Here is a 21,206-nt window from a genome sequence, read left to right as displayed (position 1 = left end):
GTTCTCAAATTGTCCTAACACATCTGTTGTTCCCTCTTAGTCCTTTTGTTTATATGTTTGTTTCTATTGGAATATTTTCAGGTGCGTCTGGCCACTTGGAACGGCACCAGTCGGATTCTCCTCTTCCCTCCAAAAGGCCCTCTTCCCGCTCGGAGATCTCTGACAGCCCGCTTTCCGTGAAGCGTCCCAGGACGGCTGAAAAGGGAACTGCGGAGCAGGTCGGGATTAAAAAAACACTGATTTTTATTTTTTAATATACAGACAGCCTATGATGTTTTTAAAAAGTCTACTTTTTTTTAATTGAGGGCATCTAGCTAAAGGTGATCTCGTCATTAATTACCGAGACATCATTAAAAGTCTCAAGCTTGGGAATCAGTTCAACATGAACCTCTACAAGTAATTCTCAGTGCTGAGCTTTTTTATGTTATGCACATTTACTTCTTTTAGATCTACTCAAAATTAATTCAGCAAATATGCTAGGCCAGCACTGCTAATTGTACATAAGCTGGAAAATCAATATAGTATTTGACAGATGAGACCACTTTCAAGTGGGTCCCAACTGCCAAGACTCGGCGCTGCTAGCTTTTCCACATGTGTGGGTGTGATCAGAGCGGTCTGCTGTTAGAGGGGAGTGCCTCTACTCTTTCCCCTGACATAGAGCTTCTATTCAGACAAGCATCCTGGTTTCACCATGTTAACCTTGTGGTTCTTCTGTCTCTGCCACCACCTCCAGATGTACCAGTGCCCCTACTGCAAATTCACCAACTCGGACCTGAATCGCCTCAGAATGCACGTGATGACACAGCACTCTGTTCAGCCAATGTTACGCTGCCCACTGTGCCAGGACATGCTCAACAATAAGATCCACCTGCAGTTCCACCTCACACACCTCCACAGTGTTGCACCCGACTGTGTTGACAAGCTAATAGCCACAGTAAGTCCTGAGTTATGACATATACTTTGAATGTGACTGGATGTAGAAGGCCTGGGAACATTGAGAGGGTTTAGATAACCAGTTTGATGAGTGCATTTCTGTGATTATTGTTTTGTTGTACTCCTCTGTGCCTTCAAACATCTAATGTGAGCGCCTCAAAGAGAACATTATTTGTTTTAATCTGCACCAAGCAGGCATTTCTTTTCACTATTGCACTATATCCTAGTATCTCATGATAAAGATGGGCTGTAGTTTTCTGAGCCAGTGTATGGAAGGAACTAATTAAACTAAAACTTTGTAAAAACCAAGATGCTTAAACCTCAATACAAGTGTTTAAGTAAAGCAAATAATATACTATATTATAAAATATATCATCTTACAAAAAGTATGATCCTTGAACATCTTTTATGTTAAAACCATAAACTTCAATTTAGGCTATTTGAAGTTTAAGGTTGCTAGTTTTGTTGTGCCACACTATTTTGAAATTTTGAAATTAGAATTCAAAACTTTGTATATATTTATATAACATTATCCTGCTTTAAGCTTTCCACACTTCCATCCCTGACCTGCCATGGTTTTCGTCGTGTTCTCTAACAAACCTCTGAGACCTTCACATAACATTTGTATTAATATGATTATAAAGTTAGTTACTTGCAGGCGGACATCATTTACCAAAATTGGTGACTTCTGAAGGCACTTGGCTGAAGCTGATTTCATCTAGTTATTCATTATTGCATTTAAACACCATACATTGCACAGAGCTGTTTTAATAAAGTATATTAAAGTTTAATGGGGTAAACAAGACTACTGTAGCTGCCCCTGCAGATCTCTTTAGGTTTTAAACTTTGGATTAATACATTGTTAGCTATTCCTTGTTTATTTTCTCAACAACTAATTCATTAGTCTCTGGGGAATGGCTTTGATTATTATTGTAATATTTGTGACAGATCAACAAATAAATAATTAACAACTAAACAAAAAATTTTGATATTATTTGCTACCTATTCAGTAGTAAATTACAGAATCACTTTCAAAGTAAATAAAATATCAAATTTGTTATTTTTTGTGATGTGAAATCAGGGACTCTCAATTTATATTATTTTTGCTCTTGTTTTCTCAAGACAAAACATCAAGGTTGAATAATCAATCAAAAATTCCCAATTTGTTTCTCAATCAAACAGCACATCTTTGTTGTCTTCCATGCTCAGAGGCTAAATAACACGCTGAACAATCACACTATAAAACATTTCTCTGTCTGCTTCCTAGCCATTTTCATCCCCCATCTAGAAAGTAAATGACATGCACATTAGTATGGTAGATAGCAATATTTATTTCTTTTATAGCACTAGTAATGTACTGAAACACTACAAGGGGAGACAGAACAGAGGTAATATAACACACATTAAAGCCTGAACCTTTTTACAGCTGGTGAATGCCGATGGAAATATACTTCATCCCTTTCGCGTGTCTTCTCAGAATACCCTAATTAATTCTGAGATAGGTGACTTTTATTACTTTCCAAGTGTGCATACTGATGCATTTACTCTCCCTTAATTCATTTGTTGTCTTTGCACTTCCATCTTTTTAAAAACATTTTTCTTGTGTGTCTCTCTTATATTTAAAATACATTGACTTATTTAGTCTGCTCGCCTTCATTCCAGGTCTCATTTTCTTTTTGCATTAGTTAGGGGCGATGAAAATAATTGTGCTTCATTAATTCTGAGTCTGACTGGATGATAGCCATTTTAAACTATGTCTGCCAATTAGGCAGTCTGAATTAAAAGTGACCTTGTGATCAACTCTTTCACCTAACTGTTTAATGAAGCCATTGTTTAGAAAGTGGCAGGTTTTTTTCTATAAAGCAAATATTTGTCTTTTTTTTTTTTTTGCAAGATTTATTGGTGTTTTGATTTCATACATGTACATTTTAAAAGTTTTAGGATTTAAACATTAAATCAAAAATTTATTTTTATTAAATGGGCAGATACTGACATTTTGAAAATATACTCAAAAAGTTAAAACGCTGATATATCATCACCCTCTATGTGCAGTCACCCTCTTCATTTCACTCAGACACATAGAAGGAAGAAAAACAATGGTTTAAAATAATGCATTTTCATACTTGGCACAGATTATGCTCTCAGACACCAGCTCCAGCCACACATTGTTTTAAACATATTTCTGTTTATAGATTTTTGGAGCTTTTTTCGACTGCAGAAAATGTCACTCATTTTCTGTTTTCACAGCAGTGATGACAAATATTTGTTCATTTCCTAGAGGTGTCTTCAAAATATTTATATAGCTCTGAAAAAATAATGAAGATCTGATGATGTTTTCTCTTTGAATGTGATTCTGCTGGGTTTGTTTTTTATCTGGCCATTTGACTTTTTAAACCAAATTCTAACCATACATAGTCACTAAGTATGATTGTTAACACTTTAATTCTTTTGTGTTTTGTGTCTACAGGTGACAGCCACTGAGGTTCTACCAGCAAGCATGTTCATACCAGTGCCTAGTCCAGACAAAGAGTCCCAGAGCACCCCTCTTGCTGCAGCCAACTCCATCTCTGAGGACACAAAAAAGCAGACTGGTTAGTATCTCAGTATTTGAAATATTACCTTTAAATTTCATAATATGCATCTTTTCTGTAATACTAACCATAGGGTTCTTAAGTCATATCTTTATTTACCTTGATAAGTGTTTGGCAATTGTAAAATACAAAAAATATCAAGTCATAAAGAGAGCATCAGAAAATTAGGAGGCACTACAGTTTTTCCCTCACTCAGCATATTAAATACGTTTTTATTCTGTGGCTCTCACTCACAGCATAACTGGATGAATGATTGGTATTTTAACACCTTGTAATTAATCTAAAGGTTGATCTTTTTGTACACATTCCTGCTTGTGGATGCACAATAAAAGTATTTTTCTCCATTTCTAAACTTAATTGGAAAATAACTGTAAAAAGTAATTCTTTGTTGATTTATTTACAGATGCCACAGATGCTGATCCAGAGAAAGGGATATCCCTCACCACAGACATAGCTGAATCTCGCAAGTCACCTTCTGAGGATCAGCAGTCAGAAAAGGAAGATGCCACTGGTTTTCTGTGCTGGAAGAAAGGCTGCAGTCAAGTATTTAAATCCTCCAACTCTCTCCAAGTGCACTTCAACGAAGTTCACAACAAAAGGCCCCAGTTACCGGTTTCTGATCGCCATGTCTATAAGTATAGATGTAACCAGTGCAGTTTGGCCTTCAAGACTGTGGAGAAACTGCAGCTTCATTCACAGTACCATGTGATCAGAGCAGCTACTATGTGCTGCCTTTGTCAGCGGAGCTTCAGAACTCTACAAGCCTTGAAGAAGCACTTAGAAACCAGCCATTTGGAACTGAGTGAAGCTGATATCCAGCAACTTTATGGAGGATTATTGATGAATGGAGATATCATGGCAATGGGGGATCTGGCTCTTAATGAGGAGCATGGAAGCCTGGGAGAAGACGACAAAGAAGGAGATGACAGTGACCCTGACGAGAAACAAAGTCCAACAGGTAGTGATTCTGGCTCACTACAGGAGGATTCTGGATCCGAACCCAAACGAGCACTACCGTTCAGAAAGGGCCCCAACTTTACAATGGAGAAATTTTTGGACCCATCTCGTCCATTCAAGTGTACTGTATGCAAAGAGTCTTTTACACAGAAGAACATTCTGTTAGTTCATTATAACTCTGTCTCCCACCTACACAAGGTGAAAAGAGCTCTTCAGGAATCCACTACTGGTCAACCAGAGCCAACCAGCAGTCCTGATAATAAGCCATTTAAGTGCAGCACTTGCAATGTGGCATATAGCCAGAGTTCAACTCTCGAAATCCACATGCGCTCTGTTCTACACCAGACCAAAGCCAGGGCAGCCAAACTTGAAGCAGCTGGAGGGATCACTAGTTCTGCAAGTACAACTGGTCTAATTAGCGGAGGGTCCAGCATGAGCACATCAACAACTAGTCCAAGCCCAGCTAATAACTCTACTCCTAGCTCAGCAAACCACAGTTCTTCTGGATCTCAGGCAGCTCAAAGTATTCATGGAGGAAATCACATGAATCAGACTCATGGCATTGAAAGTTTGGGAAATTCTTCAGCAAGCTGTCATTCTTCATCATCTGAGAACCATGAAGTAAAAAAGTCTAAATTTAGTGAGCTTCTCTCTGCAAGAGGGCAACAACAACAGCAGCTTCAGCAACAACAGCAATTGGCTCAAGCTCAGGCTCAAGCCCAGCTTCAGCAGGAGCTTCAGCAGCAGGCTGCACTTTTACAATCACAGCTATTCAATCCAGCACTTCTGCAGCACTTCCCAGTGACAACTGATGCACTTCTGCCTCTGCAGCAGCAGCAATTACTGTTCCCTTTCTACATCCCTGGAGCAGAATTTCAACTTAACCCAGATATCAACATCAGCAACTCTGTTCTCGGCCTAGCAGGATCTGCAGCTTCTACCCTGCAAGAAGATTTAAAAAACTCAGCCCAGCAGGCCCAGCAGAGTTGCTTGCAACAGCAATTAATGCATCATCATCTACAACAGCAGCACCAACAGCAGCAGCATCAACAGCAACAGCAGCAGCAACAGCAAGCTCACTCACAGGTTCAAGGGCAGATGGCTTTGCTACAGCAGAGTGCGTCTCTTCTCCAGCAGGCTGAAAAAAAGCAGAAACATTCCTCCTCAAAAGATGAAAAAGAGAAAGAAATACAAAAAGAGAAAGATGTAACTGAGAAAAGTGAGGACAGTATAAGCAAAGATTCCACTGAAAGCAAACCAAAAGAAAAAAAGGACATTCAGAACATTTCACTAAACATTAACCAAGATTCTGGCATGCTTCCACCTAGGATTGCTTCAGATGCTCGAGGAAATGCAACTAAAGCCTTGCTGGAAAACTTTGGATTTGAATTAGTTATTCAATACAATGAAAATAAACAGAAAGCTCAGAAAAAGTCAAGTGGACCTACAGGTTCAAGTGGAATAATGAAGGTTGTAGATCCCATTGAGGGATTAGAGAAACTGGAATGCGAAGCCTGTGGCAAGCTGTTTTCAAACATACTGATTCTTAAGAGTCACCAGGAGCATATCCACCAGGCTTTTTTTCCTTTCAGATCCTTGGAGAGATTTGCCAAGGAATACAGGGAGCATTACGATAAACTCTATCCACTAAGACCTCCGACACCAGAAGCTAGTCCTGCTCCTGCCCCGCCTCCTCCTCCACCTCCACCTCCACCACCTCCCCAAAGAGCTCCAACACCAAATATTCCAGTCTCTGCAGCCTCACTCACTCCTCCCACTGTACCTCCTCCACAACCCCCAGTTCCAATGACACAGATACCTATGCCAATGGATTTACCCTTGTTCTCTCCACTTATGATGCAGCCCATGTCTCTGCAGTCCCTGCCCACTCAGTTGCCTCCTCAGTTACCTTCTGTCGAGCCAAGCTTGGCATCGGACTTGGCCCAACTCTATCAACAACAGCTTACACCTGCAATGTTACAGCAACAGAACAAGAGGCCTCGGACTCGCATCACTGATGACCAGCTTAGAGTCCTGCGACAGTACTTTGATATAAACAACTCACCAAATGAAGAACAAATTAAAGAAATGGCAGATAAGTCTGGGCTGCCACAAAAAGTGATAAAGCACTGGTTCAGAAATACACTCTTTAAAGAACGTCAGCGCAACAAGGACTCTCCTTACAATTTCAATAATCCTCCAACAACAACACTAGAAGAAACAAAGATTGATTCCAAACCTCCTTCCCCTGAACCTCAGAAACATGAACTCTATGGAAGTAAGAGATCATCTAGGACCCGGTTTACTGACTACCAGCTAAGAGTCCTACAAGACTTCTTTGATGCAAATGCTTATCCGAAAGATGATGAATTTGAACAACTCTCCAACCTTTTGAGCCTTCCCACTCGTGTTATTGTTGTGTGGTTCCAAAATGCTCGACAAAAGGCAAGAAAGAATTATGAAAACCAGGGTGATGGAGCCAAAGAGGGAGAAAGGCGAGAACTGTCAAATGACCGATATATTCGTACATCAAATCTAAACTACCAGTGCAAGAAATGCAGTCTGGTTTTCCAGCGTATCTTTGACCTGATAAAACACCAAAAAAAGCTGTGTTATAAAGATGAAGATGAGGACGGGCAGTATGACAGCCAAAATGAGGATTCGTTGGATTTTTCCCATGACAGCTATACTCCCTCTGGGTCGTCCTGTCACACACCAATGCCCTCCTCTTCAAGTCTTTGCCCTCTTCCTCCATCAACGTCAGCATTTTCACAACTCTCATCGGCTGAGAAAGAGGAAGCATCACCAGCAACCATTTCAAACCCCTATGATGAAAATACCAAACAGCTGCCAGAAATTTCTAGTGATCCACGAGATACTCAAACTTCTATAAAGCAAGAAATCATACTCCAAAACCAGTCTGAGCCCCAACATACTAGATCTCAGAGAGAGGAAAAGATGCATGTCTCTAAGGCTGTTAAGCATTCATCATTGTCTCAGCAACAGCAGCAGTGTGGCCCATCATCTTCTCAGACAACCCAGGCATCCTCACAGAGCTCCCACTTGGGCCTCAATCCACACCTATCCTCTGTTACACAGCAGCTGGCACAGCAGATGATTCCATACCAGTGTGAGCAGTGCAAGATTGGCTTTCCATCCTTTGAGCACTGGCAAGAACACCAGCAATTGCATTTTCTCTCTGTGCAAAATCAGTTCATTCATCCTCAATTCCTTGATCGCCCAATTGACATGCCCTTTATGCTATTTGATCCCACCAATCCCCTACTAGCAACCCAACTTCTCTCCGGTGCAATGCCTCAGATACCCAGCAGTTCTGCCACCTCTCCGTCCACTCCAACCTCCACTATGAACTCCCTGAAAAGAAAGCTTGAAGAAAAGGCTAGTACTAGCCCTGGAGAGAATGACAGTGCAAATAGTGGAGAGGAACCACAGAGAGACAAGCGGCTCAGAACCACCATTACACCTGAGCAACTAGAGATCCTTTATCAGAAGTATTTATTAGACTCAAACCCCACTCGTAAAATGCTTGATCACATTGCTCATGAGGTGGGATTAAAAAAGAGAGTTGTGCAAGTTTGGTTCCAGAATACCAGAGCAAGAGAGAGAAAAGGCCAGTTCAGGGCTGTAGGGCCAGCTCAAGCTCATCGTAGGTGCCCGTTTTGCCGAGCTCTATTCAAGGCAAAAACAGCCCTTGAGGCACACATCAGATCTCGTCACTGGCATGAAGCCAAACGTGCTGGATACAATTTAACTCTCACTGGTTTGTTACCTGAGCAGGAGAGTATGCAAATTAAAATGGATGTTTTGGATACGTCAGGCTACTCCCAACTGGCCTCCACAGTGAACAGTGATGGACAAAGCTCCTCTATGTCTCCAGTAAATAAAAGCATGGATCTGTCTCCCAGGGGTCTGCTGAGCCCTTCATCCATCAAAGTTGAAGGAATGGAAGACTTTGAGGGTGCAACAATGTCCTCTGTGAACCTTAACTTTGATCAAAACAAACTGGATAATGACGACTGTTCATCTGTGAACACGGCAATCACAGACACGACTACAGGGGATGAGGCCAATGCAGATAATGACAGTGCTGATGCAAAACCCAGCCAAAACAGTGGTGATTACCTATCCAAGTCTGGAGGTACATCCACTATGCTCGAAAATGATGATCAAATGTCATCAGGGTTAGTAAGCCCTGCAACAAGCTTTTATGCTAAGGACTATGAAAATGAAAATATGATTGACCACAGTGAGACATCCAGCCTGGCTGACCCCTGCTCACCAAGCCCTGGAGCCTCAGGTACCAGGAGCATTGACAGTGGAGACAGACCAGGCCAAAAGCGTTTCCGGACCCAAATGACGAACCTCCAGCTGAAAGTGTTGAAGTCCTGCTTTAATGACTACAGAACACCCACTATGCTGGAGTGTGAGGTACTTGGCAATGAAATTGGACTTCCAAAGAGAGTGGTTCAAGTGTGGTTTCAAAATGCCCGTGCCAAGGAGAAAAAGGCTAAACTGAACATGGCTAAGCACTTTGGAATAAACCAGACATCTTACGAGGGGCCAAAGACTGAATGCACATTGTGTGCCGTTAAGTACAGTGCTCGCCTTTCTGTTCGTGATCATATATTCTCTCAACAACACATATCCAAGGTGAAAGATACCATTGGGAGCCAGATTGATAAAGAAAAAGAATATTTTGACCCAGCTACTGTTCGCCAGCTCATGGCCCAGCAAGAGATGGATCGCATTAAGAAGGCCAATGAAGTTTTGGGTCTGGCACAACAGCAGGCCATGCAGCAGCAGGGGATGTTTGATAACCCTGCTATGCAGGCTCTGAATCTCCAGTCAGCCTACCCAAATCTGCAAGGCATCCCACCTGTACTTTTGCCAGGGGTTGGTAGCCCTTCTCTATCCAGCTTTAACTCATCTAATTCAGGTACGTCATTGTTTCAAACTGACTTAATACCAGACTTTACATGCTATACAAAGAAACTTGAAATTAATAATAGACATCTTGAAGTAATATTAAATTTCTCTTGCCCTTCTATCAGTTGCATGAATTTGCACACTGTACTTAGTGTCATCTTTTATATATTGATCTTTTAATATTCTTGATATGCTGAAGAGGTTTACACTCTCATTACAAGAAATTAGCTAACTTGACTGATTTTCATTTATAAAAATTAAATGAGCCATTGCCATTCATATATCAGCAATCTTTTTTATTCTTCTACATGTACAAGATAAAATAACTTGTTTTTTTCCTCATTGCAACTGTTAATGCTACTTTTTTGTGGGTTTAACATTTCTTGTTTTTTCTGACAAACTTTCAGCTTTAACTCCTCCAAAACCCTCAAACCTCCTGAATATGACGGGTGCCAGTGTTCCCTCACCAAGCCTGCCCACTTCTGGATTGCCTAATAAACCTCCCTCTTCAGCATCTCTTGCAGCATCGAGCCCTGCCCAGACCAACACATCTGCTTCTCACTCAAGCCCTACGCCCACATCGAGCTCCACTTCCTCCACGACCGCATCAGGCTTACGACCTAGACCCCACAAGGAACGTGATGTTGAAAGTTTAAGAGAGAAGGAGAAGGATAAACCCAAGGAAAAGACAGAAAAACCCTCAACTCCATCTTCAACTGGAAGCACTCCAGCCCCTTCCACTTCTGCTGCAAGTGCCAAGAAGGAGAAACCAGACACAGCTGTTCCTGCCACCTCCATGCCAACACCTGGTATGGAGTATGTGGTAGATCCTGCCCAGCTTCAAGCTCTGCAGGCCGCTTTAGCATCAGACCCCACAGCTCTCCTTACAAACCAGTTTTTACCTTATTTTATGCCAGGCTTTTCCCCTTATTACACCCCACAGATCCCTGGGGCTCTCCAGGGGGGCTATCTGCAACCAATGTATGGTATGGAAAGTCTTTTTCCATATAACCCAGCATTGTCCCAAGCACTCATGGGTCTTTCTCCAGGATCACTATTGCAGCATTACCAGCAATATCAGCAAAGCTTACAAGAGGCACTACAGCAGCAGCAGCGGCAGCTTCAACAGATCCAGCAACCCAAGGCAAGCCAAACTGCAGCTCCTACTCAAAACTTAGGGGATCGCAAAGAGGCTGCCAAAGATTCAGTCAAAACAGAGGAGCAAAAGAGCAACCCCCAAAGTGAATCCCCCATGTCCTCTTCCTCCCATAACAAAGTATCTTCTGAGCAGAACGAGATAGATGACAACGCTATGGACCTTCATCTAGACCAGTACATTGTCCCCAAGGTGCAGAGTAAACTTGCCTGTCGCAAGTGTCAAGCTGTTTTCACCAAGGAAGAAGCGGCTATTACCCACATTAAATCTAACTGTTTCTTTGGTCAATCTGTGGCAAATCTGCAAGAGGTGTTGCTGCGTGTCCCCAGTGGCGTAGGTGTAGGGGGCGAAAGTCTCTATGACTGCTTGGCTTGTGACACTACGTTGGATGGAGAGAAAGCACTCAGTCAACACCTGGAATCGGCATTGCACAAACACAGAACAATCAAGCGATCAGTCAGAAATGCCAAAGAGCACGCTACTAGTTTATTACCTCACTCTTCAGCCTGCTTCCCCAGTCCTAACACCGCATCTACCTCGCAGTCTGCCACTCATCCCATCAGCAGCCCATCTCCCTTGCCAACAACATCAGCCACCATGCCATCCTCTGCTGTCTCCACTTCCCTGTGCTCTTCCTCTAAGGCCCAACTCAATACCACAGCTGTCGGCAAACCCTGGCCCCAGGTCCCCTTCTCCAGAGCTTCAGCTGGAAAGCCCAGTGCTAGTCCCTCCTCCTCTTTTCCTCCAGTGTCCTCACCCTCAACGGTTACCTCAAGTTCATTGAGCACCTCAGGAGTTCAGACCTCGATACCAACAGACGTCTTTACCGACGAGTCTGACTCTGACAGCAGTCAGAAGTCAGCAGATAGGCAGGCCAGGGCAACAGAGGAGCCGCAACAGCCTACCTATGTCAAAGACAGTAATAGTTGTAGTAGTAACCTGGCTAGTGTAGGAACAGACTCCATCAGATTGTAAAAGAGCTTTCAGTGATGGACAATATTTAAAAAAAAATACAAAGAAAATGACAAAAAAACACAAAAAATCATAAAAAGCAGCAATGTTAAAAATACATTAAAAGTATACAAACCAGTTTCAGAAAAAGATGTGTAAAGACTAATTGCAATTCCAAAGCTTGTAACCAAAAATTAAATGTTAGTGGATTGTTTTCCCATATCAACATGCTGGTTTTTATTTTTTTTATTTGTTCATTTTTGTTATGTTTAACCCAACTGAAATCCAGGCATACTAAGGTGTGAGGACAAGAAAGATCAAAGATCATAGCAGTTATATTTTATGTAATAGTGGAAAAATGCTGTACTGTATGGCAATGGACTGCCTCAAAGTTGGCAAATGGCCCAATAGCCCTTTTTTAAGGAATGCAAGTAAGTAACCCAATACTTTCTACGTAAGAGCACAGTCACTAAAAGCCAGTATGTACTGTATGGGAGAATAGTCTGTTCAGTTCAGTTTTCTTGCTACTTAAGCATTCAGATACCAATGGCTTGCAAAAGTAAAAGAATAATGTAATGTCTATTTTATTCTCAGGTCAACAGCTCAAAGATGTTTTTTTTTCTGTTACAGAGACTCACGTTTTACTTTTTTTTTTTTTTCCAATGAGATGATTTTTTTTCCTTCTTTAACTTGATTTCTAACAAAGTTTTATGTTAAATTTAATTTAACAAGGCATTTCTTCTGGGCATTTTAAAGGATTGATGATTAATATTTCTAATTTTAAAATCCTCATGAAGTGAGGAATTCCCATGAAATCCAGATAAGCATTGCAGACATAGTAACGGGCAATTTGAAAAGACTTTTGATAAAAAAAATAAACAAATAAATAAAACCTTCTGTATTTATGATAGATATGAGCATTTTTGGTGTTAAGTAGATTGTTGCATTGGAAATGAATTTCAACAGTATGGTAGGTTGGGGAAAAAACTTTGTGTACATTTAACTTTTGTATTGTCTAATTTTAAGACACTTCATTTGATGTTGACTTGGTCATTCCAATAGTCTAGGTTAATGAGAGATAATTTATCTAAACATTGTTTCTGTCTTATCAAACTCTTGTGAAACATTCTCCCAAATGCCCCTCTTGACAAGGCAGGATCCTCTTTAGGATCAAAATTTATTTAATTTTGTGATGTGGTTGGTATTGTTCAAACCAAATGATCCTGGGTGAAATACTGAGAGATTTATTTTTAATTTAATTTTTGTGTTAACTTTGTGCACTTGTCAGACTCCTAATTGTCATTCTTCTTGTTTCTTTCTTCGCACTTATTTTCTCTTCTGCCCTGTGTTTGTAGTCATGTATACTACAAAGCAGGTACATTGTTCTTCATGTTGAGTGGCTACATTGTTCTTTTTTTTTTGTTTTGTTTTGTCAATTTTGTTTTCATAAATGAAAAAAAGATTACTACTAATAATTCTCACGCTTTAAGACAAAAGAAAATCCAAAGACTAAACACTTTCACCATTGGTGCATAAAGATGAGAAAAGAGGCTTCTTTATACTTGAGAATTTGTTGCTGTTTTTTGAGGAAAGAACACAAAGTTTTAAAAGTTAAAGGAGTACGTATCCAAGTTGCCATTTCTGCTTGTTCGCAAGCAAGCGGGTAGCTTTTTTACGTAAATAACCAAAAACCAAAAAGGGCCCTTGTCCTTGCATTGTGGAGTAGCACCGTTACAGAGCCATTGCAGTTTGTAAGATAGAGGTTATTGATTTTTGTTTGACTTTTGTCACATTTAAATGTCCATTTTTTTAAAGAAAATGTATAAGGTCTGGTCTTCAAGGACATACGTTTTGCTGCTAATGTAGATTTTTGAAAAAACAAAAATGAAAAAAATTAATACCTAGATGCATGCTCATTTTGCTTTTGGCTAAGCTTTAACTAAAACAAACAATAAACCAATTTCTTGCCTCTGCAACACTTTTTTTTTTTCTTGTTGCAAAAACGGAACTTTGAAGACTGTGAATATTTGTTCCAAAGGACATTTTGCGGAGTTTCTTTTTGAACAGACCAATGTTTAAAGCCAATGATCTATAACGTTTGTAAAGAACAGTGCATTCCAAATATCACTATGGATTTTTCTTAAGCAAGGACTGATCAATCTAATTTCATTTGATTGTTTTTATTTTCACAATCTATTTTCTCTCATTTTTTAAAATGACTGTAAACTGTTGTGTATATTTTTTGCATAGTTGGTTGCTGAACACAGTGACCTCTGTATGTCATTTTGTGCTGGCATGGAACATGGCTGAAAATCCCTCCATCCAATCAAGGTTGTTGCTTACTTGTTAAGCAAGTAACAGTGGTTACCAAAAAATGTATATAATACATCTGGTACTGATGTGTCTCATCTTTTGATTTTTTTTTCTACATTATTGCCATTCAACCTCCCCCTAATCTCAGAGGGAATCAATGGCTTTTTGCTGAGGTCTTGTCACCCTTTCCCAGGAGGTCTAATAGTGACTTGTTTCATGTTTGTGCAGGGTACCACTTCCACTCTTAGATCACAGGTTTTTAGGGGCATCTTCAGTCCAAAGCATTATTTCTGCTGAAGAGTTGGAAGTTTATTTCATTTTATTGAATATGTCCCTTGATTTCAAACACTTCGGATGCTCTCATATCCAAAGAAGTCATCTAATTAATTTTGCTGGAAAGGAAATGGTTGGTATAGGTGCCCGCATCTTCTCATTTAATGATGTGAAACACAAGATTTTCTAAACCGAAACCAAGGTGTCTTTAAATTTTTTGAGTAAAAAACTTGTGGTCAATATTAACCCTAATGAATACAAGGCACAATCTCTAAAATGTTTAAAAACGTGCTACTTCTGGCAGAAAAATGTGACTTGGTGTTAATACCTTGCTGTGCTGTTTATGTCAGTAGCTCTAGTCTTCAAGCTTGAAAATTCTCAAATCCAGTTCCTTGGAATACTGTTAATGAGTACCTTAAGTTATCCATTTTACTGTTTCAACTATGTTTTGTTTTCATATTTTATTTTTTAAAGATTGTTAAATATATATTATTTTCTTTTGTTTGCAATTTGCTTTTATTTCTGTATATTACTTTTAATCATAAATTAACACTAGCTTTAATTTGAATTGCTGAAATTAAGATAAACAAACTAAAATGACCTGGCCACTTTATGGTGTGACAATGTTCTTTATATTCACTGTTTCAATGTCATTGTTTGTTCTCTGTTTACTCAAAGTGTAATCGTGGGCTCTCTTGTGGACCACAAAGTTGAGGTCTCCACAATAGACTGATGCCAGTATGGGTGTGTTTTGTGTGCCTGTGTGTATCTGTGTGTATTTCAGAAGAGCCAGCATCAATTCAACTTTTTTTCTTGTTTGCCTTTTTTATTTTTTCATGTGTTACACACCAAATAAACAGAACCACAAAGCTGGATTGTGATAAAATTCTTAACAAATCAAACTGAAACATAATAGCTCTTAACGAGAACGATGAAACCGAAGCACTGAGCAGTTTTTAACATTGATTGAATATGTTAATGTGGCCAAAGCTTTTATGCAGTTGTGACAAAAAAAAAGCGACAATTTCTGCCCCATACAAGTGCATATTTTATAGTGGCTACAATAAATTTTATGCGCGTTACACATTGGGATACATTTAATGGACACTTACAAGAGAAAGACAAAGACAAGATTTTGCTGTAGAGGTCTTTTTTTTTGCCCACTGTGAAACATGTACCTGTATACAGATATAGATATATTTAAAGACTTTTTTTTCTCTGTTTTTAGTCTTTGAGATGAAGAAAGAATGAAAATGAATAAAATGGACTCTGGGAAGCTTTGGAGACCTCGTTAGGAGGACACGAGAGGCTGCGGGCACACCAAAACTGGGCACGAGAGCCAAAGGCAGGCTCAAAACAGCTTTAAAAACCCACCTCTTTATTTGATTACTGACATCTCTATAATGGGAATGGACTCTGGAACCAATGGACTTGTGTGACACAGAGGGAAGTCTTTAAATGAAACTGAACTTTAAGTGGCTCCAGCTGCCTCTAACCTCCCCCACCCCAACCCTCCATCTGTCCTTTCTTTCTCTAGCTCTGCCTCAGCTTCTGCTCTTTGATGGACATTTTTCAGATTTCAGGACAGAATGGACAGAGATGCTTGCTTCATTTCTTCCTCTTCATGTTGCCACCCGTTTAATTTTCTTGTGCTTGTCTCTGGCTGACAAGTACAGCTCTCCAGTCAAACGGCGACTCACCCCTCTCTGTGTTGGTTACATAATCTAAATAGGGAAATTATTAACATAGAGAGGGGACGAGTTCTCAGAGCTGTCTTTCTTAGAGGCAGACACTAAAAAAAAGCATAATAACCAAAATTACCAACCAAACTAACAACCAAACAACCATTTGCTCCAGCTTCAAAGATGAACTGTAACCTGGAGCGCTCTGTTCTTTTTGTGACTTCTGGTGCCACAATGTTTTTTTATGCTTTTAGTTTTTCTTTCCTTTAATTACTCCTCCTTTGAGCCTCATAAGCATGGCTCTGTGGCTCCAGGAAGCCCATCTGAGGGTAGAAAAAAACAGCCTTGCAATGTACAAAAAAGAGCAAGTTAAACCAAAAATGTTGTTCTTGATGTCTTTTCTATACTGTAGTCTTGTTAGTTTTTTTTTCTTTTTTTTTTTTGTTACTGTAATTATATGAAGATTTCCAGACTGTACCAAATTACATGGAAACTAACATACATACATGGAACTTCAGACTTTTAAAGAAACTTTTGTCACAAAACCTTGTTGTCCTAGTTAAGTTGATTGTAGATGGTAATTGAATATACTCCTTTGAAAATATTTCATCAAGTATGTTTCTTGCTCATTGTGATACATTAAAAAAGTATGAGCATAAACTGCACTGTTTGGACTCATTTTTGAGTGTCGCGAGAGTGGAAAACTTCCAGTGAGGTATGCGTGTTTTAACTTTTCAACCATCAGATGTTTAGTTCAAGGTGCAGTTAAGGCCTGAGAATAATTTTGTACAAAGACCTGAACAATTCAAAAACATGTTCAGGTCTGACCCTGTATCTGGTAAATACAGATACAGATTTTAAAAACATACTGACAAATTTTACTTATTCAAATGTGAAATCACTATCAGAAATTTTAAAACATATCAACCCAATGTACTTGGGATATTTTATGCCTTTCTTTTGATAAGCAAACAAAAGAAAGGAATTATAATTCAGATTTATAATGATTTACTCGTCCCGTTATCCAAAATTCTGGGTTTCACAAAATTATTTGTATTTCCCCGTTGCTGGACAATGAAGGCTTTTTATAAAATAAATCAAACCAAAATATCATTAGGTCATGAGTACTAACTTAATCATTTTGGCTCATTTGCATTTATTAATTTTAATCAACATGTGCTCATGTAAATGAAAATTATGGGTCTCCCAGAGGATCAGCACTATTGAAATTATTTAATCCTGTCCTTTATGACTTCAAATCTTACCTGAATGGCCTGAGAATGATTGCTGGCCCTTGTCGTTTATTATATTAAGACAGAATGAAGTGATTGTAAGAAAATTCACTGAATAACAACTTGTAGCCAAGCACAGAATAGAAGAAAGTTTTCTATCTAGTGAGTCCATGTCAAATTGGCTCTTTATCCCTTCCTATTTGATGTTCGTTTTGAGTTTAACAGATTGTTTATACTTGCAGGATGTCCTTGCAGCTTGCTGGATGTCTGTCTGTGTAACATGGATTTTTGTGGCATTTGAGCTAGAACCAGAACCGAAAGAAATAGAAGACAAGTGGTACTGCTTTGGCAGCAGAAGACGTGACAAATACTGACTGTGTTAGTGTTTATTCAGACTTTCCTTTAATGTTCCCTCCAAACTTAACAGCATAATGTTTTGAGATACTTACACCAAAACAAATAAAGTGAACAAAAAAAATCTGCTACTCTTGACTCCTATTGAAAAAAAGATTACAACCTCTGCCTACATAACTCTGCACAGTCAATGGAAAGATTACGACATCTTGCAACATTTTATATGCATGGAGGAGCATTTTCAGCACCTGATGCAAAATACAAAGAAATATGTTTTCACACACTTCTCTTTGTCTAAGAGTATAAAACTTTAACAGATGTTTTTTCACCCTGCTGATTTATATTTGTGTTGTGAAAAACAACAAGGTCAAAAGCTTGAACAAACAGTGTCTAAATTCGAGAGACACATTCATTTTAGGGCCAAGCCTGTAAACATTGAGCTGTAAAGTTGAAATTGGATATTGTGGCAGAACTTTGGTTTACAAAATCTGGATTTCAAAGAACGTCCCTCAAAATGAAATATTGTCATTCACACTTACTAAAGCAATGAAAAATGTTCACATGTTGCTGAACAGTGCTTGATTAAATGTGGATTTAGATGAAACAAAATTAGGATCTGTCTGTTGCTGCTTGTTTGAAAGGACTGATGCTGATATGTAAGTGGTCAGCCTTAGCTTCTGTTACTCTTAACTTGAAGAAATGGCTTTTTGTGCATATTAAGTTTCACTGTTTTAAGTATAATGAATTTGAGTTATTTTCATTAATATGTAGTGCGATCTTGTTAGATCCCTTCATCACCTGAAATGCTTTCAGCAAATGTGTGACATTAACACCAGCTGTAAGAATTATTAGTGGGCCAGCCTAATACGTACATGTTAAGAAACAACTGTGAACTTCTTAACAAAAAGCGGCAGTGTGTTGCTAATGTAATCAGAACCACTAACAGCCATGCTTGGTGAAACATCCTAAAATGAGATGCTTTTTGATATTCTTTCACATCCTTTAAGTGTTGATCTTGAAGAAACCACACACCTATTATCACTTTATTAAAGCTTTTCATAATATGTAGCTACTTAAAAATGTCCAGTTGCTTAAGGAACAAAAAGGCACAGTTGCTTGAGTTCTTTATTTTGAATCTTTTGGGGTTTTTATTTATTTATTTTTCATTATTTTAATATTTCTAACTACTCATAAGTTGATTAAACTACAATATAGTTGGATTGCTATGGTCTCCTATTGTTTGTTAAAATACCACCAATTTGCAAGGGTATTAAAAAAAACATAAACATTTCACTTTAAGATTGCAGAAAGAAATGAACATCTTGTTGCAAGCAACAGGCAAGATTCACTGGCCATGTTGAGCCAATTAACACGCAAGGGCACATCCCGAATGAATTAAAACACCCTAATCCGATCAGTGTGAAAGGCAAGGCCATTTCCTTCACAGGCCTGGACCAGATGGCACTCACACTTGGAGGCTTCACCGCAACAGGCCAGGCTCAGTCACACAGTGTGAAATTGGGTTAACGCCTGCGTTTAACAGAGGCCCTCGGCAATGTGAGGTCTGAAGCCCATTTTCCCCAAGCCTCAAGGTACAGGGTCCACCTTGCCAATTGTTGCCCCCCTATTTAATTACTATTCTCAATGCACATCACTAACTTAGCCATTACAGCCAAAGGTGCTGCTTATAGCTTCCTTTTGCCATACACCTTCTTCCACAAGTAAATATTTGACAGTACACGATAAAGCTACTGTAATTCACCTATTCCTTATGTTTTCCTTTGATTGCCTTTTCCCCCTATTAATTAAAATTAACAAATGGTAAGCACAAACTCCTTTCATTAGATGGATTTTTATTTTTATTTTATTTAGCTTAGTTGCCTCCCATTTCTCTTGAACATTTCTGTAGTGAGTTCAGTTTATAGTACTTAATTTCTAATGAATTCTGTTTCCATACAAAATCTCAAAACTCATGTAATTCAGATAAACTAAGACATTAGGTCAGAGGAATTTCTTTTAAGAACTAAGGAAAAAATGGTCTATGATCAGATAATACAAAAAAATCTACTGTAGAGTGACTTTATACATTTAAAAGACACAATTCTTCCCAAGATTGACGGTTCGTGTTAACAGCTGGTAGGAAATGTTTTTGGCCTAAACATATATATTCTCTCGCAGATTACCCACATGGAGCTCACTTTTTAATATTAATTTTTTTGCAATCAAAGGAATTTAGGATTTTACCTGGTATAATGTTTTTATTCAAACTGTTTCGGTTCAGTTTATAGGTTTTTAAACAGCATAATCAATAAAGTTCTCAGTTTTTCCTCATCATTACACAGTATTGACCACAATCTTTCAAAATGTTGCAGGGCCTATAAAAAGTATTGTCTCCCTCATATGCAGTACCTTTTTATTCAAAACTAATTAATAAAAACAAAACTTTAAAGCTGGGAATGCAACTTTTATCTTATCATATTATATCATAGACTAATTGTATTATATATGTCTGGTTTTGAGGTTTTACAATGCAGAAGTTTAACTTTTTACTTTGCAGGAATAGTAGCTTCTGGCCTTTCCCAGATTTGCTCAGTATCAACTTTCAGTTACTGCAGGGGGCAAATTGTAGAAATATCTCAACAAAAAGATTTTGAAGCTGTTGGGGCCTTGTCTTAAACAGGAATTGTTGGGATTTGCATTTGGCACAATAAAGGAAGAAAACAAGGAGCAAAGGCTTTGCAGACCTGAAAACCACCACACATTTTCTAAAGAACATCCAGTCTTCATTATAATTAAGAAAGGGCAATTCCTCTGTTAATGAGACCTTTAAGAAAACCACTAGCACTAATTCAAATGTCATATTTAAATCATACATCATGCTGAAGAATTAGGGAGGGGGAAGTTTTAGACATGCAACCCAAATATGACTCTTTTTATTTTGTTTTGGGTTTTTTTGACCAAATGCGACTCATCCGACTTTTTTACAGCAGTCTGAACAGAGGTTATTTAACCTCTCACCCCCCCAAAAAAATCAGATTTGTGCTACTTTGATATGTGGTGCTAAACCAGATGCGTGTCCAATTTTTTTCAACATCTCTGCCATCTGTTTTGTTAAGAAATGTATATATTTTCTTTGGCGTTTTCCTTAATACATTTTCATTAAGTAGAAAAAGCTGTCTTTTTCTTATACAAGTGTTTGTTCTTTTTACATAATGATGCAACTGAGCCTATGATACACATAAAAACATGCATCATAATTATGCACCAGAAGAAGCAGATACCATAAGTTCACATGTAAACAATGGGTGAATTTTTTTTAATTTTAAATTATTAAAGTAATCTGTCATTAAATTGCATTTAATGACACAATATCCTCATTCTTGTTTCTCACTACGCGTCCAAACAGGTTTCTCTACAGAAGCTGCAATCAGTGTTCTAAAAAAGGCCATTGCTGTTAGTTGAATGTTCTTTTTTCTTTTTATTATCTTTCTTCATTTTGTCATGATCTTGTAACAATAATGTCAGCTTTAAATAACTTTAAAGTCAATTCATATTCAGAAACATTCATTATTACTTATGTTAACTTTGCTTTGCGTGGCATTTAAGTTCATATGTGCACGAGTGTTGCTTTGGAATTGCAAAGTTTCTTTCATGCTGGTGATTGTGTATTATACTGAAATGTTTTCAGTCAGCAATGTTGACATTTTTCTTAATCTAGTCCGCTTTCACTGTCCTGTTTTTGCATCCGTAGACAACATGAATACTATTGAGGAGCGGCTTAGATATTGTAAGGAATTATGTATATTTGTGTGATTCA

At 38.6% G+C, this 21,206-nt stretch overlaps 1 protein-coding gene across 3 annotated transcripts in view; it reads left to right on the top strand.

Moving 5' to 3' along the window:
- Positions 1-16,468, top strand: part of zfhx3b (zinc finger homeobox 3b) — a 222,404-nt gene extending 205,936 nt beyond the window's left edge. For all 3 annotated transcript variants that reach the window (XM_055036977.1, XM_055036976.1, XM_055036978.1), the window contains 5 exons: positions 82-218; positions 734-934; positions 3,401-3,524; positions 3,928-9,438; positions 9,836-16,468. In XM_055036977.1, the coding sequence (XP_054892952.1) occupies positions 82-218; positions 734-934; positions 3,401-3,524; positions 3,928-9,438; positions 9,836-11,559 (7,697 nt within the window). In that variant the 3' untranslated portion in view covers positions 11,560-16,468. The remainder of the gene's footprint in view (positions 1-81; positions 219-733; positions 935-3,400; positions 3,525-3,927; positions 9,439-9,835) is intronic.
- The last annotated feature ends 4,738 nt before the right edge of the window (positions 16,469-21,206 follow it).

The sequence above is a fragment of the Poeciliopsis prolifica genome, unplaced genomic scaffold (genome assembly GCF_027474105.1).
Source record: "Poeciliopsis prolifica strain line A6 unplaced genomic scaffold, Auburn_PproV2 SCAFFOLD011, whole genome shotgun sequence".
Taxonomy (NCBI): Eukaryota; Metazoa; Chordata; class Actinopteri; order Cyprinodontiformes; family Poeciliidae; genus Poeciliopsis; species Poeciliopsis prolifica.
This window is presented reverse-complemented; position numbering and strand designations above follow the sequence as displayed.